The sequence below is a fragment of the Sturnus vulgaris genome, chromosome Z, assembly GCF_052056855.1.
Source record: "Sturnus vulgaris isolate bStuVul1 chromosome Z, bStuVul1.hap1, whole genome shotgun sequence".
Taxonomy (NCBI): domain Eukaryota; kingdom Metazoa; phylum Chordata; class Aves; order Passeriformes; family Sturnidae; genus Sturnus; species Sturnus vulgaris.
Window position 1 is genome coordinate 22,273,239 of NC_142283.1, and position 19,879 is coordinate 22,293,117.

The 19,879-nt window shown below is 39.3% G+C and overlaps 1 protein-coding gene across 2 annotated transcripts in view; it reads left to right on the forward strand.

The window, feature by feature from the left end:
* Positions 1-4,112: 4,112 nt before the first annotated feature.
* Positions 4,113-19,879, forward strand: part of SNX24 (sorting nexin 24) — an 88,215-nt gene continuing 72,448 nt past the window's right edge. For both annotated transcript variants that reach the window (XR_015799458.1, XM_014874387.2), the window contains exon 1: positions 4,113-4,239. Coding sequence is in view for 1 of the 2 variants with exons in the window: in XM_014874387.2 (XP_014729873.1) it covers positions 4,180-4,239 (60 nt within the window). In the remaining variant the exon portion in view is untranslated. The remainder of the gene's footprint in view (positions 4,240-19,879) is intronic.

Here is a 19,879-nt window from a genome sequence, read left to right on the forward strand (position 1 = left end):
GAACAGCCAACATTCACTAAAATTATGCGTACAGTGAAATGATTGTCTTAAGGAAAAATAAATAGGAAAAAAACCCTTCAGGGTTTTTTTTTCCTCTCCTTCTACTCTAGAGTAGAACAGGCTACGTAATAACCCTGATTTGTGGCAAAACATAAGTCCATCTCAAACATGAGAAAAAAGGGCAATATTTTAACAAGTTATTAAGCTGAATTTTCAGGTTCAAAATGTTGCTTGTTAAGATTATTCTTTCTTCTTTTAAAATACTTGTCTTCCATAGTTGAATCATTGGTAGTAGTGTCAATGGTAGTTACTTGCTAGTAATCTTTTTATTTCACCGGTGAAGTCATTCCTTCCCTTTCCCCTCCCCCACTCCAGATCAATGAGGAAATTATTAACAAAGGGAAGGGGTATAAAATAATCCAAATATTTTTTCTGTCATTAAGAAAGAGTACACAAAGCAGTGTAGGCAGATCTGCCCTAACAGGATATTCATGTGCAAACTAAAGTTAAAGAAATCTACAATGGAAATGGAAGGGCAAGAAAAGATTAGAGATAAGTCATGTATCTGTGGTTGAATTTTGTGATTTAAAATGAGTTTTGTAGCAATTGAAAAATTGACAAACTTAGGTTGTGATCTAATTAAGGACTCTCTTTTTTTGATCTGGCCTCTTGTTTTAATGTGTACTTTACTTATCACTTAGATTAAAATTTTTGTATGCGTTTCTTTGCCTACTTCTAATCTGGAAACTAGCCAGTCAGAAAGTCTTGAATCATGAGAAATAGTAGAAAGTGATCTTTCAGATTTGCCTGTAATTATTCCTTTTTTTTTCTTCTGTGAATCATTCTAATATGATGGATGCTAAATTCTCTTTCTGTATATGAGGAATTGCACAGTGATTATTTGGGGAAAAAAGAAACAGAAGTAGCCAGCAAAGGGACGGATTGATGATTCTTAGTTTCTGTAATTATGGAAGGTTAGGTAGAATCTGATGACAGGGAAGAGTTACAGTTGGAGGGAGTATATTAATTTATTTCACATTCTGGATCAAGGTAATTTAAGAATATAACCCAAGATACTGATACCTGCAACAACACCCAGCACTGAAGACCAACACTTCCTAGAGTTCTTTTGAGAAACTTTTCAACAGCTGAATATGAAAATGGTCTGTGTCTCTTACCAGTAGAGTTCAACCATTTTACAGTTTTGCTTTTAGGATTACTAACATAATTGTAATACACATAATTCCAGTTCTAGTCAAGCTACATTTGAAGTATATTCACCTTGCTTTGTTTTCTGTGGGAAGCATTGTAGCATCTGTGCAGTTAGCTTTCCAAGATCTGGATGGTTTTGAACACACTTGGATAGCATTCCATAAACTAATGTTTCTTAAATTTTTGATCTTCGATGTATTAGACAGAAAGACAATCCTTGGCCAGCCAGCCATGGGGAAAAATCCTTTTTTTTTTCTTCAGATGTAACTTTAAAGATTAGCCAACTAATGATGATATATTGTGTAAATTAAGTATTTAACATTCCAAAACATATTGATGTATTTGAATTCAGCTCACTATGTAATCTTCCTTGTTCCTCTTGGCTGATGCACAGTCAAAAGTTCCATTATATTCTATTGAATTTTAAACCAGATTAAAATCTAAAACTTTTCTTTATTAATAAGTTATATGATATTAAAGAGAAAAGTAGCTTTTTGAAATTACTGCTTATTAGGTTGCAAACAGCCACAAACAGTGCTTCTATGAAGTTCTTCTACTCACTTCTCAACATAAATGCATTATGGCACAAGTGGTGTCCTAAGAGTTATCCCTCTGTTTTTTATTGTGGGGAGAACAGAAACTATGCCTAAAGACTGGATTCCTAACCAGAAAGTAACAGTAATGATAGTATGGTATTACCTAGTATGCCTAGATTTACTAGAGTGCTAAGACTATTATGATATGGCTAGTCTTTCATTGGGATTATTGTAATATCTTTATCAGAGGATTCTTTTTAGGGAGAATGGGATTTCATACACACCTTTCAGTCAAAGGGCATAGTGGGGAGCACAGGGGGGCTGGAAACACTGCTCTTGTCACTACTATCACAGAGCGGTGCTGAGATGTCCTGCTGGTTGTCAGCCATTAGGAACACTGGCCCGAGAGCAGTGTTGTGCAGAAACAGATGCTTGCGGAATATCTGGCTTTGATTTCAGGTAATTTTTTAAAATTTTGTTTTGTTACTTCACTTTAGTTTAGCAAAGTAAAATAGTATTAGTTTGCGTTAATCTTCTTGGTTGAAGTTAAATGATGTCTACGTTGTATTGCATCCTTCAAGGTCACAGTTCTTTGCTTAGAGCAAAATATAATTAAATTTACCTTTCAGTAAAATAAAGAGAGAAGTAGGGAAAAGGAGCTTGTAATACTTCTCTCTCCCTCCACAGTGTTATTAGTGTAGAAGGAAACAAGCTAGTTTTCAAAAGAAATTTCAAAAAGCTGATACCATAAACCACAGACACCAGATAAATTTGTTTTCTGCCCATTCTTGAGGTATGTTTTCATACTTGAATCTACTTATGAAGATGGAACCCTCTATGGTCATGGATCTATCATGGTAGCTACTCTAAAAGATCAGTGAAAGTGTGAGGTTTTCTCAGACTCTCCAGACTCACAAGGTGAGTTTAAAGATATGACCATCTAATATAGTGGCAGTTTGTTGACTTTTTGCAGTGCTTCCCAATGGTTTGAAGCTTGGAATTAATAAAGTTGTATAAAGTCAAAGCATTTGCCTGTACCAACAGCCCGGCCTCCTAAATACACTTGGTATTACACCTTCTGTTTCTGCATCCATTACTCTTTAAGCCATCAAAACAATGCTTATTTTAGAGTCTTACTTAATTCCTCCAGTGGTGAGAAATCATCTGCACTTCTCTGAAATGGTATGGTTTTCTCCACTACATAACAAAGTTAAGAGCTTTTTGGAAACACACAGTCAACTTTCCTGAGCACCACTTTTCCCCCCCCGCTTAATTGTTCACAACAGGCACTACTAAAGGTGCTGCATTTGTTTGGTGACTGACCTAGTCATAGAAGGCTGTGCTGCTGTTCCGTGGGCTTGGTAGGCAGCAGAGTTGAGTGCTAAATTGTATGAGGTGCAGTAAGGGCAAATGTAGGGTCCTGCACCTAGGGAGGAATAACCCCAAGTACCAGCACAGGTTGGAGACTGACCTACTGGAGAGCAGCTGTGGAGAATGACCAGGGAGTCTTCATGGATCACAAGTTGACCATAAGCCAGCAGTGCCCCTGTGGCCAGGAGGGCCAGTGGTGTCCTGGGGTGCACCGGGAAGAGTCGGATAGCAGGTGGAGGGCGCTCCAGTGATGCCACATCTGAAATGTTGTGTTCAATTCTAGTCTACAAGAAAGACAAGGTACTATTGAGGAGAGTCTGGTGGAGGCCAAAAAGATGATGAGGGATCTGAAGCATCTCTCTTATGTGGAGAATGTGGGAGCTCGGCCTGTTTAGTCTGGAGAAGACTGAGAGGATCTTATCAATGCATACAAATATCTCAAAGGCAGGTGCCAAGAGGATTGTGCCAATTTCTTTTCAGTAGTGCCCAGCGATAGTATGAGGAGTAATGGCCATAAAATAGAACACAAGAAATTCCACCTCAACCTGAGGAAGAACTTCACCCTGAGTGCCAGAGCACTGGAACAGGCTATCCAGGGGGGCCTGGAGTCTTCCTCTCTCCGTCTCTCCAAACCCACCTGGATGCATTCCTGTGTCACCTGCTCCAGGTGACCCTGCCTTGGCATGGGGTTGGTCTGGATGATCTCCAGAAGTCCCTTCCAACTCTAACGATTCTGTGATTCAGGTTTGAGCTGCGGTGTGAATTTAGAACTGGATAAATTCAACCCTCTGGAAGTTAATTTTTTTCCCGTCCGTTTTTTGTGTGCTCCGCAGTAGTGCTGCAGCTCTGGCTGAGGCAGAAGCCGACGCTGTCGAGCACCGTTTGTTTTAAACCACGTTTTTTCCAGAGGAAGCTTCTCCCGCCTCACGCCAGCAGCGCGAGGCGGCGCGGGGGGGCGGGGCCGAGCGCGGCTCCCGCACCGCCCCGTCACGTGACGGGGGGATCACGTGACGGGCGCGCAGATGGCGGCGGCGCCGCCGCGGCACTGAGGGGACCCGGCATGGAGGTGTTCATCCCGTCCTTCCGATATGAGGAGAGCGAGCTGGAGCGGGGATACACGGTGAGGTGTGCCGGGGCGGAGCACGCCCGCGCCTCGGGGTGGCCATGTGCCGGCGGCCAACGAGGGCTGCGCTGGGGCGCGGGGCAGGCATTAGCGTGCCAGGTCCGTCCTGCCCAGGCCAGCCCCGACCTGTCTTGCACAGCCTCGCCCTGACCAGCGCAGCCCGTCCTTGCCCCGCCAGCCCTGTCCAGCTCTGCCCAGCCTTATCCTATTCTCCCGATCTCTGCCCTGCTCTTGCCCCGCCCTGCCCTCTCCAGCATTGCCCTCACTAACCCTGCCCTGTAGAGCCATCCCAGCCCTGCTCTGTACACCCCAGCCTCGCCCTCCTTGTCCAGACCGGCCTTTCGACGCCCTGCCCAGCGCAGGCCACCCCTGCTCTGCCCCTCTCGGCACAGCAAGGGTGGACTCAGCCAGACAGACACCTGCTGTCTCACACGAGCTCTGTTCTGCGGGGCAGCAGCGGCAGTGGCTGGTGACCAGCAAGGGAGGAGAGGCAGCTGCTCCCTCGCCACTCGGCCCTGCGTGGTCCGGGTCCCGTGCAGGGCCAAACACGGTGGAGGGCTGGAATATTTCTTGCGTGCGGAAAGGCTGAGAGAGCTGGGACTGCTCATCCTGGAGAGTAAAAGGGACAGGGTCGTCTATTCAATGTATACAGATGATCTGAATGGACAAAATGAGAAGGTCAGGCTCTTTGTGTTGGTCCCCAGTGACAGGAGAGGTGGCAGTGGGCAAACATCAGAACCTAGGAACACCCTTTAAACAAAAGACAAGACTGGTTTGTTATCATGAGGATGGTCAAGCACGGCATAGGTTGCCCAGAGGACTGTGAAGTCTCCATCCTTGCAGGTTCTCAAAACCCGCCTGGACTCTATCCTGGATAGCCAGCTGTATAGTTGACCCTCCTTGAACAAGCAGGTTGGTCTGCACAATTTTTAGAGGTCCTTTGTGTTCCCAGTTGTTTTCTCATCCCACAAAACTGTTGGACAGTAGCACATTCACATGGTCCTGAGTGGAGACAGGTGGACCAAAACTCAAGATATTTGTCTGAAAGTGGATATTCAAAGCTTGCTTCTTTTATTAAATATATTCATTTAGTAGCTTAGAAAAAAATTGAATCCTAGAACAACTTCTGGAAGATTAATCCATGTAGGCATAGTTCCATGAAGAAAGTTCATTTTCCTTATGCTTAATGCTGTATATTATTTGGTCCTCACTACTAGCAAGTGTTTGCAGGCCTTGGAAATGGTAAACCACTTCCATTATATTAATGTGGGACTGTAGCAACATTATTATTTTTGTCTCTTGAGTTAATTTAAATGTAAGAGACTCTCTACAAGACACCTGCGTCATTTTAGGGACTTGACTTTAAAACATTTTGACTGAATGTGATTGAGCATAATTATAATAGCACAGACTGATCCTACCACATCCTAGTTGAGCAGGTTATTTGAAATAACAGCGTGATTTCTAAGATGTGCATATTACACAAACACGGATTTTTCATTGCAATGTTTATTTTAATATTTGCTTTTAGTGAATTTCTGTTTCTTTAAATGTAATACTGTCTGTGACTCCTGCTGTCTAGAAGATTTGTTTTTTTTAAGTTTCATAAATGTTAAGCTATATAAACTTCAAAGAAATCAGAAATTAAACTATATGATTCTACGAGTCTTCCAAGAAAATGATCCTGAGTGTGAACATGTTCTGTTACAACACTGTGGATTGTTACAGCATTTTTCCTCTCGAATAATTTACTGGTGGTGAGTCAGTCCAATAGATCTGAAAGTTGCTGTAGTTCAGTAGATTTTGGTAGTTTTTCCTGCATGATTATTTTGCCATTTTAGTCATGTGAGGGGATTCTGTTGTACATCCCATATGAAGCATACTTTACGTCATACATACGTACATCATACTTTATGCTGACCATTAAACTATATGAGGAATTGTAGCTGAAGTTTGGATTGGGCATGCTTGTAGGAGTGGATATGGAAAACTGCTCTGATAATAAAGTTGTGTCTATCCTTTTTAAAGGACTTATGGGCAATTAATGAGAAAGGCTAATGCCAATGTAATTGACAATTTGTGATTATGTAAATAATTTGCATGAGTATTGTATAAGTACAGAAATTCAAAGTGATCGTCCTTTCAGCAAAACTGAGGTTAATGAAAGCTTGCCATTTCTCTGTACTAGCTATGAAATTATACAGGCAATTCACTTGAAGTTAGTTTTCATCATCAGCTTTACAATATTAGCATTTAAAACAGTTTGGTTTAAAAGTCAGAGAAGGTGTCCCAATGAACATGACTGGCAAACCGGTAACAAGGGACAAGAAAAGGCTGAGCTATTTAACTTTTTTTGCTTCAGTCTTCATTTGCAATCTTTTTCCCACAGTTCTCGAGTAGATGGACTGCAAAGCAGAGAATGGGGAAGTAAGTTGTAAGAGATTATAAGGGTCATGAAGAACCCTAACATACTTAAGTCTGTGGATACTGATGAGATGTGTGCCACAGTCCTCAGGGAATTGACTGATGTAGTTGCCAAGCCATTCTCCTCGATATTTAAAAATCATGTAAAATCCCAGGTTATTGGAAAAAAGAGTACCCATCTTTAAAGAGCATAGAAAGGAGGACCTTTCACACTACCAACCTGTCAGTCTGACCTCAGTGCCTGGGAAGATCATGGGACAGATCCTCCTAGAAGCTCTGCTAAGGCACATGGAGGACAGGGCAGGATTTGAGGCATCCAGCATGGCTGCCCCAAGGGTGAGTCCTGCCTGACCAGCCTGGTGGCCTTCTGTGATGGGGTGGCTACATCAGTGCATAAGGGAAGGGCTACAGATGTCGTTTATCTGGACTTCTGTAAGGCCTTTGACATGGTCCCCCACAGCATCCTTCTGTCTAAACTGGAGAGATATGGATTCTGCAGATCAACTGTCAGATGCACAAGAACTTGTTGGATGGTCACATCCAGAGGGTAGTGGTCAATGGCTCAGAGTCCCAGTGGACATCGGTGGCAGGTGATGACCTCAGGGGTCTGTACTGGGACCAGTGTTATTTAATATCTTCATTAATGACATAGACCAAGGGATAGAGTGCACCCTCAGCAAATTTGCAGATCACGCTGAGCTGAGTGGTGTGGTGACACTCCTGAAGACAGGATGCCATCCAGAGGGACCTGGATAATCTCCAGAAGTGTGTCTGTGGGACCTTAATGAGGTTCAACAAGGCCAAGTGCTGTACCAATGTGCACTGGCTTGGGACAGCCCCTGTTATCAGTCCAGGCTGGGCCATGAAGGCACTGAGAGCAGCCCTGCTGGAAGGACTCAGGGGTGCTGGTGGGTGAGAGGCTGGACATGACTCAGCCATGAGCACTCACAGCCCAGAAAGCCAAACGTGTCCTGGGCTGCATCCAAAGCAGTGTGGGCAGCAGGGGAGGGAGGGGATTCTGCCCCTCTGCTGTGCTCTGGTGAGAGCCCACCTGGAAGGGGGTCTGTCACATCCAGCTCCGGGGTCCCTAACACAAGAAAGAGGACTGTTGGAATCAGTCCAGAGAAGGGCCACAAAAAATGAACCAGAGGCATGGAGCACCTCTGCTTTCCTGTTTCAGTGAGGAAAGGCTAAGAGAATTCGTTTGTTCAACCTGAAGAGGAGAGGACTCCAATGCTCCCTTTTTGCAATTAAACAGGGCTTTTAAGAAAGATGGGGACAGGCTTTTTAGTAGGTCTTTTTCAGTAAAACAAGGAGAGCACTTTTAAAATAAAAGAGGGTAGATTCAGAGTAGACATAAGGAACAGAGTTTTTACAGTGAGGATAGTGAAACTCTGCACAGGTTTACCAGAGAGGTTTCAAATGCCCCATCCCTGGAAACATTCAAGGCCAATTTGGAGGGGCTTTCAGCAGTCTGACCTAAATGAAGATGTCCCTGCTCATTGCAAAAGGAGTGGATTAGATGACCTTTAAAAGTCCCTTCTAACTCCATTCTGTTATCACAGAAGTACCACTTTACACAGTTGATCATTTTACTGTTGTCTTTCCCATATGTGCTAACTTGTTCAAAATTAAAGTGTTTTGTTGGACTGGAGTAGCTGGAACAAGGAACTATCAGAGATTTTGCAACTGATAGCAGAAAAGGATGATGGAAGCAGACAGAAGATTACTGTCATTGACTGCCCACCAGCCCAGTCACATGCCAGCGGGTTACACAGGGTGCCTTCTGCACTGTGACTCCCAGGGCCATTGCAGACAAGCTGCAGTCAAGGATGGTTTTTTGAGAAGAGTGGTGGTGGTTGTCTTAGTGCCTTTGCTAGAAACAGTGATGACCTCCTGCTTGAAATGAGAGACTGAAGGAAGAGCTGTTCCTCCCTATGGTGGCTCTGCATTGCAACCATAACATGCTTTCTGACATCCCTGTGTTTCTAGTTCCTTATCTTTAGTGGAACATAATCCAGTTCCCCTGGATGCAGGCTGCTGCTGTGTGTTCTTATTTCCTGGAAAGAAAAAATATAAAAGGGATGTTTGTCCTTTTCTTTGTGGGAATTCATTACCAACTTACTGGTTTGTTTTCAGCTTAAGCCTGTTGTTTCAGATGGTTTTTTTTTCCCTGGCATGGCTAGGCAGCACTTGGAAAGTGGAATGGTCAGAGATCCATCAGTTCTTCAGAGAGGGTGGAAATGTAGAAAGTAGTTTTCAGAGGGAAAACTACTGTGCAACTGAGAATTAGAAAGGGAGGTCTTGACCAGAGAGACAAAATATTAGGAACATAAAAGATTAGAAAGAAAAATTAGGAAAAAATCTTATTATGCAATGCTTGAGATTGGGTTCTGTCAGTGAAGTAAATGGGAAACACAGTTCTTTCAAAAGTCTTTGTTTCAGGAGCTCAGCTTTTCTAAAGCACTATTCATCTGATACATAATCTTGAAAGTCTTTTTCCTTCTTCCCCACACAAAATAACCCAAACAAAAACCCCAGAGTAAACTTGGCACTTGTTCCAATTCTGTTTGGAGTATACATAAAATGATGAAACACAGAATATGGGAAATGTCAGTTTTCTTGGTGGACGATTAAATTTCATTGTCAGTTTAAATTGATGACACTAGCTTCTAAACTATTGAGCCTGTGCTAATAAATGCAACAGTTGTTCATAATTTGGCAGTGAATGACCTTTAAATGTAGATGCTTACTAAGGATGTCCCTAGAGAACAATTCAACTTCGAAATGACACCCACGTGTTCTTGTTGTCATTTAAATATGCTCCCTTTGTCAATAACAGAATAATAAATACTAGTTAGATTTCTAATGTTGATTCAGATCCCAGGAAACTTACTGAATAAATTAGTGTACATTTGATTTATATTGACCAGAAAAATTTTACAGTGGTATATTGCAGGTCAAGGTGACATACATTTAAATGTGTTGTAGAGCAGAGGGCATACTTGACTGACACAAGTGCTTACTGCATTTTTAATTAATACTACCAGTACTACTTTCCAAATTGCTCCTGGAGTTGCAAACGTAGAAGCAAGATCTGACATGTAAGATCATAAACTAATGTGGATTTTTTGAAAATCCATTGGCTTTACCTCCAAAGAAACAGCAGTTTAATTACAAGGCTGTACTTCTCTCAATGGAAGTATAAAACCACAAGGATCTCAAGTTTGATATAGTTTATGTATTTTAACACTCTTTACTGTTAAAATATATGTAGATAGAGTCAAAAGTGAAGTTTTTAGTTGTTCTTCTATGAAGACCTAGAGTAAGTCACAATAGCAAGCTATGAAGGGGTAATATTTATAAGTTTTGCAATTACAAATTATGGAGGGAGTAATTATGAGTTTGTGTAAAATATTCCAAGTATTCACTTTCACTTTTCTATACTGTATAAACTTGGTAGTTTTTAAAAATCTGAACAGATTTTGAATATGAAATCTGTCAGTGTGAAGACTACTTGCTTACCAGTTGGGATCTTGTAAGCTCACCATGTATTAACCTTGTGTCACAAGTACTGTTAAAATCAGTGACACACCAGTTACTCCAAGTTCAAGAAAGTTAAAGAGAAGTATTCAATCTGTTAGATCTAATCAGATCTTTTTACAGTCTTAGTGTCTTCATAGAGGGTTTTCAAGTGTCCTGGTTTTTCTGTAAGGGAGTCAGAGTAGGTATGTGCAGATGCATTTCTCTCCTGCAGGGATGGTAGAGACAATTAAAAATAATTTGACAGATATCAGTGTTTCTGTAATGTCAGAAAAATGCTATTTTGATCATTGATTTTGGTGGGTTTGATGTTCAATGAAAGTGCATGTGTTAGGGGAGGAAAAAGACTTGGTAATTTGGGATAGATTGTTGTTACTAAAAAGACTTTTTTTTCTTTTTTTTTAAAGTGAGTAACTTGTGCATTTGTCAGCAGTGATGATTAAATTTCTTTCTTCCAGTCAGTTTTCCTGTTTGACAGACTTTGTCAGTGATACGAAACTGACCACTTGGTATGCAGTGGGAACTTCAAGGCACAAAGAATTTTGCAGTGCAATGGCAGCTAAGGCACAAACTAAATGCAGGTAAAACCAGAGTGAAAACTGGCTGAATTTGTGCACAGAGAACAGTTAGAGCTCTGGACAGATCAGACGGAGACATATAGCTCCAGTGATCTTCAGTTGCTGTGAATCCCCTGATTCAGAGTCATGGAATCTTAATGGAAAGGGCCATGTAAGATTTCTCTAAGCAGGAAATCCCTTTTGCTTTATTTGTGATGGTGGGGTCGACAGCTGAGTAGAGAAGCGGCAGCATGATTCCCTCGATTAATTTTCCATCTGAAAGAGCAAAAGTTGACACAATCTATCAGTACACTACAACTGCAAAGCATCCATTATCCATTCATCTCCCAATATCTATTGGTTTGTGGTTTTAATGAGGAATTTACATTTTCAGAAAGATTGGAGGTAGCAGGACATTCAGACAATAAAGATATATTTGAATTCCATTGTATCTCAAGGAGGTATTGGTGACAAAATTTTGTTAGTAATGCAATACTATCAGTGAAATTATTTCATCAGAGGGTTCATCCTTAACTGCTCCTGGTGATGTTTCTAGATAGCATCAAGTCATGATAATTTAAAATCTTGTCCACAAAGATAGTGTTAAACATATGTACATTCTTCATTAGCCAGGAGTGAGAGCACACCAGGCTTCAAAATGCAACATGCGGGAAGATGGAATAGATTTCTCCCTTTTTCTTACTGCAGTGCAATTCTAATTGATCTTTGAATTTTTTAGCACCATCTAGCACCAATGTAATTAATTCCAGGTTTAATTGATAATTAGTCACCATTGCTGTGGCATTTATTAAGTTATCTTGGAATTTAAGTTATCTTAGGTGTGATACCTAAGAGATGCTTCTGTGCAGAGTGCTTGGTGGGATAACTTCAGTGCTGCATTTGGGTACTTGGTTTAGGTATGTGCCATGGAAGTGTGCTAATGGAGGCTTTCAAGTCTCCATATTCTGAATACTTTTACTATCAGTAGCCAATTTTTTGTGTGTGTTTACAGGAATTATATGAGGATTTGTATCAACTTTTCATTTTCAGTTTTCTATAAGCCTGACATTTTTCTGGTTTGGGAAAGACTAAAATAGCATTTTGGAGAGCATTCTGTGAGGGGATTTTAAAGAAAACAGAAGTGCTATCATTCGCTTTGCAAGTAGCATTGTATTTTTAATAGAAAATGAAAGGAGAAGTGTATGTAGCCTGTTAGTAAACTTATTCTGAAATGTCATGGTGATAAGTCTTGCAGCTAGAGCATGAATACCTTCTTCCTGTGAACAGTTGTTTTTAAATTAATATTTCAACCTATATATTGTGCTATAAATTTCATATTTCATAAACCATGGTTTTTTGGGTTTTATTTTTTTTAAATAAATTATTTGGGGCACAACAATCAATGCATACTTTCAGGCATTGAAATAAGATGAGACAGAAAGAGCATACCATGAGTAAGGAGCACCAAGTCCATGCCAGGTTCGAAACAAAGAATTTCTTCTCCATCCTCTTCTGTTGGTGCAGAGAGCTCCACCTCGATGAAAAAAACCTTTGGTTCTAGGAGCATATAAATAGGAAATTGGAGAAGATGATTTTGGATGTTGAATTTGCCCTCAGTGTAGGGTACTGACTGTGGTAAACAATTTATGAGAAGTGACAGCCAAACCTCCACTGCAACCTCCATCTAGTATGTTATTTATTTAGATGTCACAGTGTCTGTGGGCCCCAGTTAAGTCCAGTGTCTCTATGAGACAGTTATGGAATAATGTGCGTGCTACACAGAGTTTCAAAAGTCACTCTTGAACGGGGCTGCCTACACTTGATAATAGTTGTTTGCTGATGAGATGCTGTGAAAAGCATTGCATATCCAAAAAGATATTCTTATTATTTGAGTACTTAATTCTTCAATGGAGTGAAAACAGTATAAAACTTCTGTGAAAGTCTTCTGTTCCCTAGGCTACCTTGAAAATGGTAAGATAAGAATTACTGATCATCATTTTACTTTTTATATTTCTTGTCTCTCCTGTAATTGATGAATTTTTAGTAAATGGAACCCCTTTTTATACCAGAGCAAGAGGTATTCAAGTGCTACAGTATCTTCACATTGGAAAATAATGAAATCTAAAGCTTTCCTTATGATCTTTTACAAAAGGATAAACAAAGTCTTGATTGGTAATGAAATAATCAATTGTTCAGCAGCAAGTCTGCATTGATTACAATAGACTGCTTTTATGAAAAAGGACCATATGTGTTGAGAAATACAGCTAACTGCCTCTACTTCTGGTTTTGCACAGGACTCTTTCTCTGTGTACAGATTCCCTTCTGTGCTCTTTATTGGATAATCAAGCTCTTACCAGGAATAGGACTCCCTGATAATGTGTCTTCTTTGCAGTTGAGCTGTGGTGGTAATTAAAATCTGACTTTCTTGTTCTTTTAAGATATGGAGGGGATAAAAAAGTAATATGTCTTAAGTTTAATAATAAATTAATGGACTAGTAAATGTATGGTAATGTCAGGGAATGTAATAAAAATATTAGCTTTGCTTTAAATATGTGAAGAAATGGATATTCGGGAAAAAATGCACATCAACATTGGATTTGAAAGTTATGCCATTATAGAATCAGAAAACATACTAGCCTATTATTTTTCTGATTTGTTCCAAATTCTAAGAAACATTATCTCCTGTGATGGCATACTTCTTCAAACTTCAAAATGTTTCATTCTTAGAAACAAGACTGAGAACATTTGAAAACTGATTTTTAGTAGCAATTCATTCTCTCATTGAAAGCCGAAAGACCTCCCTACTGGGTTTAATGTTCTAGTGAAGGAGTGCAAAAAGTCAGTAATTACTGAAGACATCTATTTTTGGTGCGGAATAGAAAATACCAAGGGCCTTTCCTTTTGCTGAGTCCTCGGAATGTGGATATGACTGTGTGGTGGGTAGGAAGAGCGTCTTTGAGCCATTGCCTCTGACATGATGACTAGAAAGCTCAAGTAGATTCTGAAGTGTAGCTGAGTTTGGGGTGAATTTTTTTTTTTGGTGTTTGGTTGTGGGGTTTTTTTAATTTAAAATTTCCTTTTCATATTTGTCCTCTCTATCAAAATGTGTGCCTAATGTTGGTTTTGCCTTTCCTTGTCAGAAATGTTTCAATATCGAACATCCAAGTTTTGCCATGAATTCCTATTGCCATTTGGGAAGAGGGAGCTAATATTTTTATGTGTCTTTTAAAACAATTCAGCAAGAGCTTGGTGAGAGTGTTATTTCAGATAGTAATTTTCTTCTCTCAAATAACCCAATCCTTATGTTGGCCTGAATTAGAGGTTAAGTATACTTTGTAAAAAGTTCAGCACTTGTGACAAATAAATCTTTTAACATTTTATCTTTTGCTACCTACTTGCTACTATATATTTATCTGGAAAATAAGCGGAATGTGATAGTGGGGATCAGAAAGAGTTTGAAGGGTGCTTGTTAGAATAATTATTTCTCTATGTGCATTTAGTCCTCATGTTTGAATTTTTCCTTTCCTGGTTTGTATCTAATTGCAGCTCTAGAAAACCTCTAAACATAGTTTTCAGGGTGAAAAACCTGGTACCATCTGGTTCGCAGTATAGAACTCTAAATTAAGAGATTTTTTGTCTATCCAGTGTGAGAAAGGAGGAAATTTCTTCTGAAATAAAGTGTTCTGTAAGCTAAGAAAAGATGACTAGAAGTTTGTTACTTAAACCATGAAAGTCATTGCTTTTTTTTTTTTTTTTTTTTTAATAAATTGTGAATGTTAGCATTACTCTCCTTGAATGTAGTGGCCAGGATAATACCGGTAACACAAAACTTTCCAAATTGACTAAGTATTTAAATAATATGTTATGTGAACTGATAAAGAAAATGTTAGTTTTGAAGTGTGTTTGGTGTCTAGGAAAGAAATGGTAACATGCTGCACATTCAAAGCTATTTTTTGCTACTAAATTGTCAAAAATTGCTGATTTGAAAGGGGGTAAAAACCTGCTTAAAGTAATCACAGATATAACTGTTATCTGTTATGGGCTAAGAACTTAATGCCCTATTGCTCAAATGAGTTTTTACAATAACGAGATAGCTATATCACAGTCCTAAGTGAAAAGCTCATGAACTTGCCTGCATGGTTATTTCCAACCTCCACTCTTCTAACAAGCTCCCAAAGTTGTTGTTGCTTATAAAAGTGGAAAATGGACCTGATAAAAATGTTTAGTCTGCAGCGCTGTGTTTTATTTATCATATCACAAAAGAACAATGTTTTGTTGCATCATGGTCAAAATAGAAGCGACCTTGCTTGTTCATGAGTGCTCAAAGCCTAGAGATAAGAGGCAAAGTAATAGAGTACAATAGAAAGAGTGTAGTGTAATTATTTGTGGCTTGTCAAGTGAAGCCCTTTCAGGCCCCAAGTGATTCAAATCTGGGAACTCTGCACAATTCTGTACACTAACCATAGCCAGCATCAGAGAAATCTCACCCAGCTTCTCCGACAGTACTGAAATTGCATCAGTTTGTCATGCACTGAGCATGCCAGCTTCGCACAATATCATTTGCTTGCAAATGGGTCTGGCCCCAACGCCCTGAGACACATTCTTTGGTATCTGACTCTTGGCCTGTGATTTGTCATGTCTCTAGTGCTATCGGCGTAAAGTAATTTTAATAGATTCTGATGGTTTGCTTGTGGAAGGTAAAGAATGCACTACAGATTGTGTCAGGTAGCTTTCTATGGCATGTGGTTTGGTGGAGGCCCTCATGATGGTGATAGCCAAACAAAGATTTTGGAGAAATGAGAACCCTATTTTGAATAGTATTTAACACTGTCCTTCTCAACACCCCGCTATGGACATCCTTGCTAACTCAGCAGGTCCAAGAACTTAGCAGCTCACCAAAGCAGTGTTATTTGTGCTTCAGAGTTATTTATGGATGAGAGATAACAGCAGAAAAACACTGGCTTTTTTGTCCCTATTAAAAAAGGGTATAAAATATGTAATTCGTTTCCAAGAAGTAAACTGGATATATATTGTCTTGGTGTTTACCTTTTTATCATTTGTTTGAAGTATTAATATTTTCTAAATAAAATTCCCTGGGTTTTTAGCAAATATGTTGTATAATACTGTAAAAAATAAGTAAAAGGCTTTTGCAATTTATTCTAACACGTATCTTTTATCAAATTACATAAACGTAGCCTAAAAGATAGATTCCTGAAGAATTTCTTCATAGATTTTAATTGATGTATTTATTTGACAATGATTTGATTACTAAATCTTTGTTTGGAATTGTTTTCTTACACTATGAAGTAAGTATGTGGCATTTTTTTACTCTTCCTTTGACACCTCTGAGATGAGATTATTTTGCCATTGACAACTCTGATCTTTGCATCATTTTTTTCAGCTGACTTCCTTAATTGATTACTACTTTGGTGTTGGAGCCTGCAGCATAGCTCTCCAGAATTCTGCTGACACCAATCGATTAATGTGAAGGTGTTAGTTAGTGATTTCATCTAAGAAACATTCAAAACCGTGTCAGTAATCGGTTCTTTAAAACTGCCAGATCATTGGATTTTGTTATTTTGAACATGTTAGTTTGAGTTAACAAGGATTTCTCTGGAGATACAACAGCAACAACAAAAAGACAAGACAAAACGAAAACAAAAAACTCCAATCAAAAAACGCAAACAAACTAACAAAAAAACCCCAAAAAACAAAAAACCAAAAAAACCCCAAAAACCACACCTTGAAGTGAGTCTTGTGGAAAGAACAGATTTTATTCAGTCTTACATTAACACAGTATACATGCACATGCCTTAATATTTAAAAAACTGTTTTAAAATATGTTCTTATTAATATTTAAGGTATCTCTGAGGAATTTATAAAAATGCTTCAGCACAAACTATTTCTTTTTATGTTTACCTGGGGAATTTTTGACAGCAGTGTAACTCTGAGCACCCCGCTAGCAAGTCTGTGCAAGTCTGCCACTTTCTTTTCTGCAGCAGCTTTCACATTTACTTAGCAGCTTTGCATAGCTAAGCAATTTTTTATAATGAGCCTGCATTTTTTTTCCTTTTCTGAACATATTTTCCTAAATATGTCCAGAAAAATAGTGTTGTTTTATACAATTCATCAGAGTAATTCTGTGTTATAACCGGAACTCAGTGTTCAATATTGCACGTAAGAAGAAAGAAGTAATGTTACTTTTTAAGCTTGATGCTAACTTTCGGAAGCATGTTTTGCTTTTATTTCTTGGTGGGGTTTTTTGTAGGATGACTTCTTAAAACAACGTAGGTTTTTACAATGTGCTAGCCTTTGCTACTTGTGCATCAGTAAAACATCTCTGCCTGATTTCCCAGGGGTAGTTGTGTAGACTACAAGTTAGTTAAATCCAGTGAGCATGCTGTTATCGCAGGCTGTGTACAGCAGGCAACCTAAATCAGTTGCCCCTATGCCAATATCAAAACCAACAAAGTACTGTAGTCAATGTAATATCCTTATTTTGAGATGGGGCAGAACTTAGATGGGCATGCATACACACATGTTTGTGGGTGCAGATATACAGAACCACATGCATGTATCAATATTGGAAGAATTTACTGGATTGTATTGCTGAAGGGTGTGTTCGAGTTCCAGTATGACTTGATGTTTTAGTGATGTGGATGATGGAAGGAGAATGTCCTTATTTAATTTGCTGTTGACATCAGGGTGGAAGTGACTGTGAACATGCTGGAGAGCAAGAATAGAGTTTAAAATAATTTTCATAAGTTGAAAAGTTTATTTAAGGAGGGAAAATGGGGTGCTAACTCAATAGGAACTGATGGCAAGTGTTGTATTTATCAAAAAATAATCGGTTACATGGAGTAACATCCAAAACATTAAGCAACAGATATTCCTGAAAGGATCTGGGGGTTGTCATGCATCACAAGATGGCCATACCACAAGGCAAATGCCTATTGGGGTTTCAAAAGATGAGTGTAACAAAAAGGTCAGTGATGTGGAGTGTATTTTAAGTGTGGAGTACTGTGTCCAGTTTTAGGTACTTCATGCTAAGTAGCATGCGAGTGCATGAAAAGAAGTGTAGACAAAAGAAGGCAATATTGTATGTTGTACATAAAACAGGTTACATTGCTTTCTGGACCTCTGATCAATGTGAAGGAGCTCTTTAGGTCAGGAGCTCTTCAGGTTGAAAACAAAACAGTGGGTAGGAACCGCATGGCAATTCCCAGCAACAAAAAGCTGTTGAATAACAGAGGCAGTTGGTCTGTGTGTTGGCAGTGTTGTGGTCTTGTGCTGTGCAGTTATCTGTCCTGTCCACCAGAAGTACAGGGATAATTATGAAATGGTGCTGAATCCTAAAGATACTACAGCACCAAACACTTCAGGGTATGGAAGCTTTGTCTATATGAAGCTTTGAAGTTTCTATCAAGAGTAAGAAGTACAGTTGGTCCTGCCTAGAGACAGCAGGAAGAGCCAGGTAACTCCAAGAAACATAGAGCTCCTTTTTTGAGCCCCCCCTTGACACTTCGCTGTCATCCTTTGCATGATTTCAAAATGTTTGTTTGTATCTATCCCCTAATCTTTTATCTCTTACAAATTCTGTGGCTTTCAAAACTCTTATTTAAGAGTTCTCACAGAGTAGTTCTTTCTCTTCTCCTGGGAAATGTAGAGGCATCTCATAATGGAACAGTTGCTGAAATGATCATGGGGTTCTCCAGTTCTGTTTCTTCATACAAGAAAAAAAAATTAATATATTAATTTGCCCAGATAAGTCTTTTTAAAGATGTTCCTGGGAGGTAAAAATTCTAGGTTTTTTCCCCCCATATTTAGCTAGTATTATTCAGTAAAGCATTTGTGTTTGGTATGTATCCTGTTTAGTGCTTCAGAATTGGACAGCATGTATCTGGTTCCATAACTGTAAATGTACACAGCAATGAAGGGAAGTGCAGAACATCAGGGCTGACGTCTCCCTCTATAACCTAGTCAAGAAACTGCAAAAATTCAGTGTTACTCTTGCTTTAGTCAGTATGTCTCTTCCTGTGTATGGTATTTGCCACAAAATGAAAGTATTTTTAAGTGTTTAAATTGCTAGTTTAAGAGGTGGCATTTTAAGACTTGACTAGATTGGTGGCTTAGCTGTGAAGCAGAATGCAGTGCGGGGGCAGGAGGGTTACTATTCCCATCAGAAGTCTGAGTTGCTAATCCCAGTCCTGCTCACAGATACATTTCACCTCAATCCTGTCTCATCTGAAGGGCATGAAGATAGACTACAAGATAGATGTACAAGTTACAAGCTCTTAAGATTACTTAATGACAGAAATAACAGAAGAGCAAGCAATTTGTACCATTTACTCCCAAGTATTTTCAGGAGCTGATGAAAAATGGTATTTTAAAAATATTATTTCGGACGGATTTGTAGGGAACAATTTTTTGCCAAATTACATACCCTATCTGCAGAACTTACTGTAGGTATCACCTGATCTTGCATTTGATTAATGAATTATGTACATATTTTTAGTTTTGTGTGAAGAATTGCTGCTTTGTCAGTGTTTGCTCAAAAACCAGCATTGTCTCCTTTTCTTGATGTTTCTTGCAAATTCACTGGTAATACAGACCTTGTTTCTGCCCTGGTGCAGGAGGCATGATGTGATGACTCTCAGTAGTGTGTTCTTGTTGCTTTTTCACGTGTGCTTTTTGTTAGGCACTGATATGATCCATTCTATGATGTGATCATGTGCCTTGCTAGAAGTCAAAGACAGAGCAATGCCAAAGAATAGTGCTCTGTCACTTGTCATTGTAGTTCTGTCTTGCTACTCTTAGCTACACAGATAGTTCAGCTTCACTTCATTCTTGATGTATGTAATCCATTTATCGCCCATGTTTAGATGTAGCTTTTTACCCTTCACACCATGCAAATCATCAAAAAAATCTTCTGCAGTTTCAGCAAGAAGTGTACCTTAAAACAGAAGGTTTGGTGGAAAATATTGGATGCACAGCAGTATGGTGATGTTCCACGGTCCTGAACACTAAATAGAAACCTCTCATATTTCACTGCCGTCTGTCATTAGTCAGGAGTTTGATACCAAGTGATTTAAATATCCCTAGTATGCAAGAAT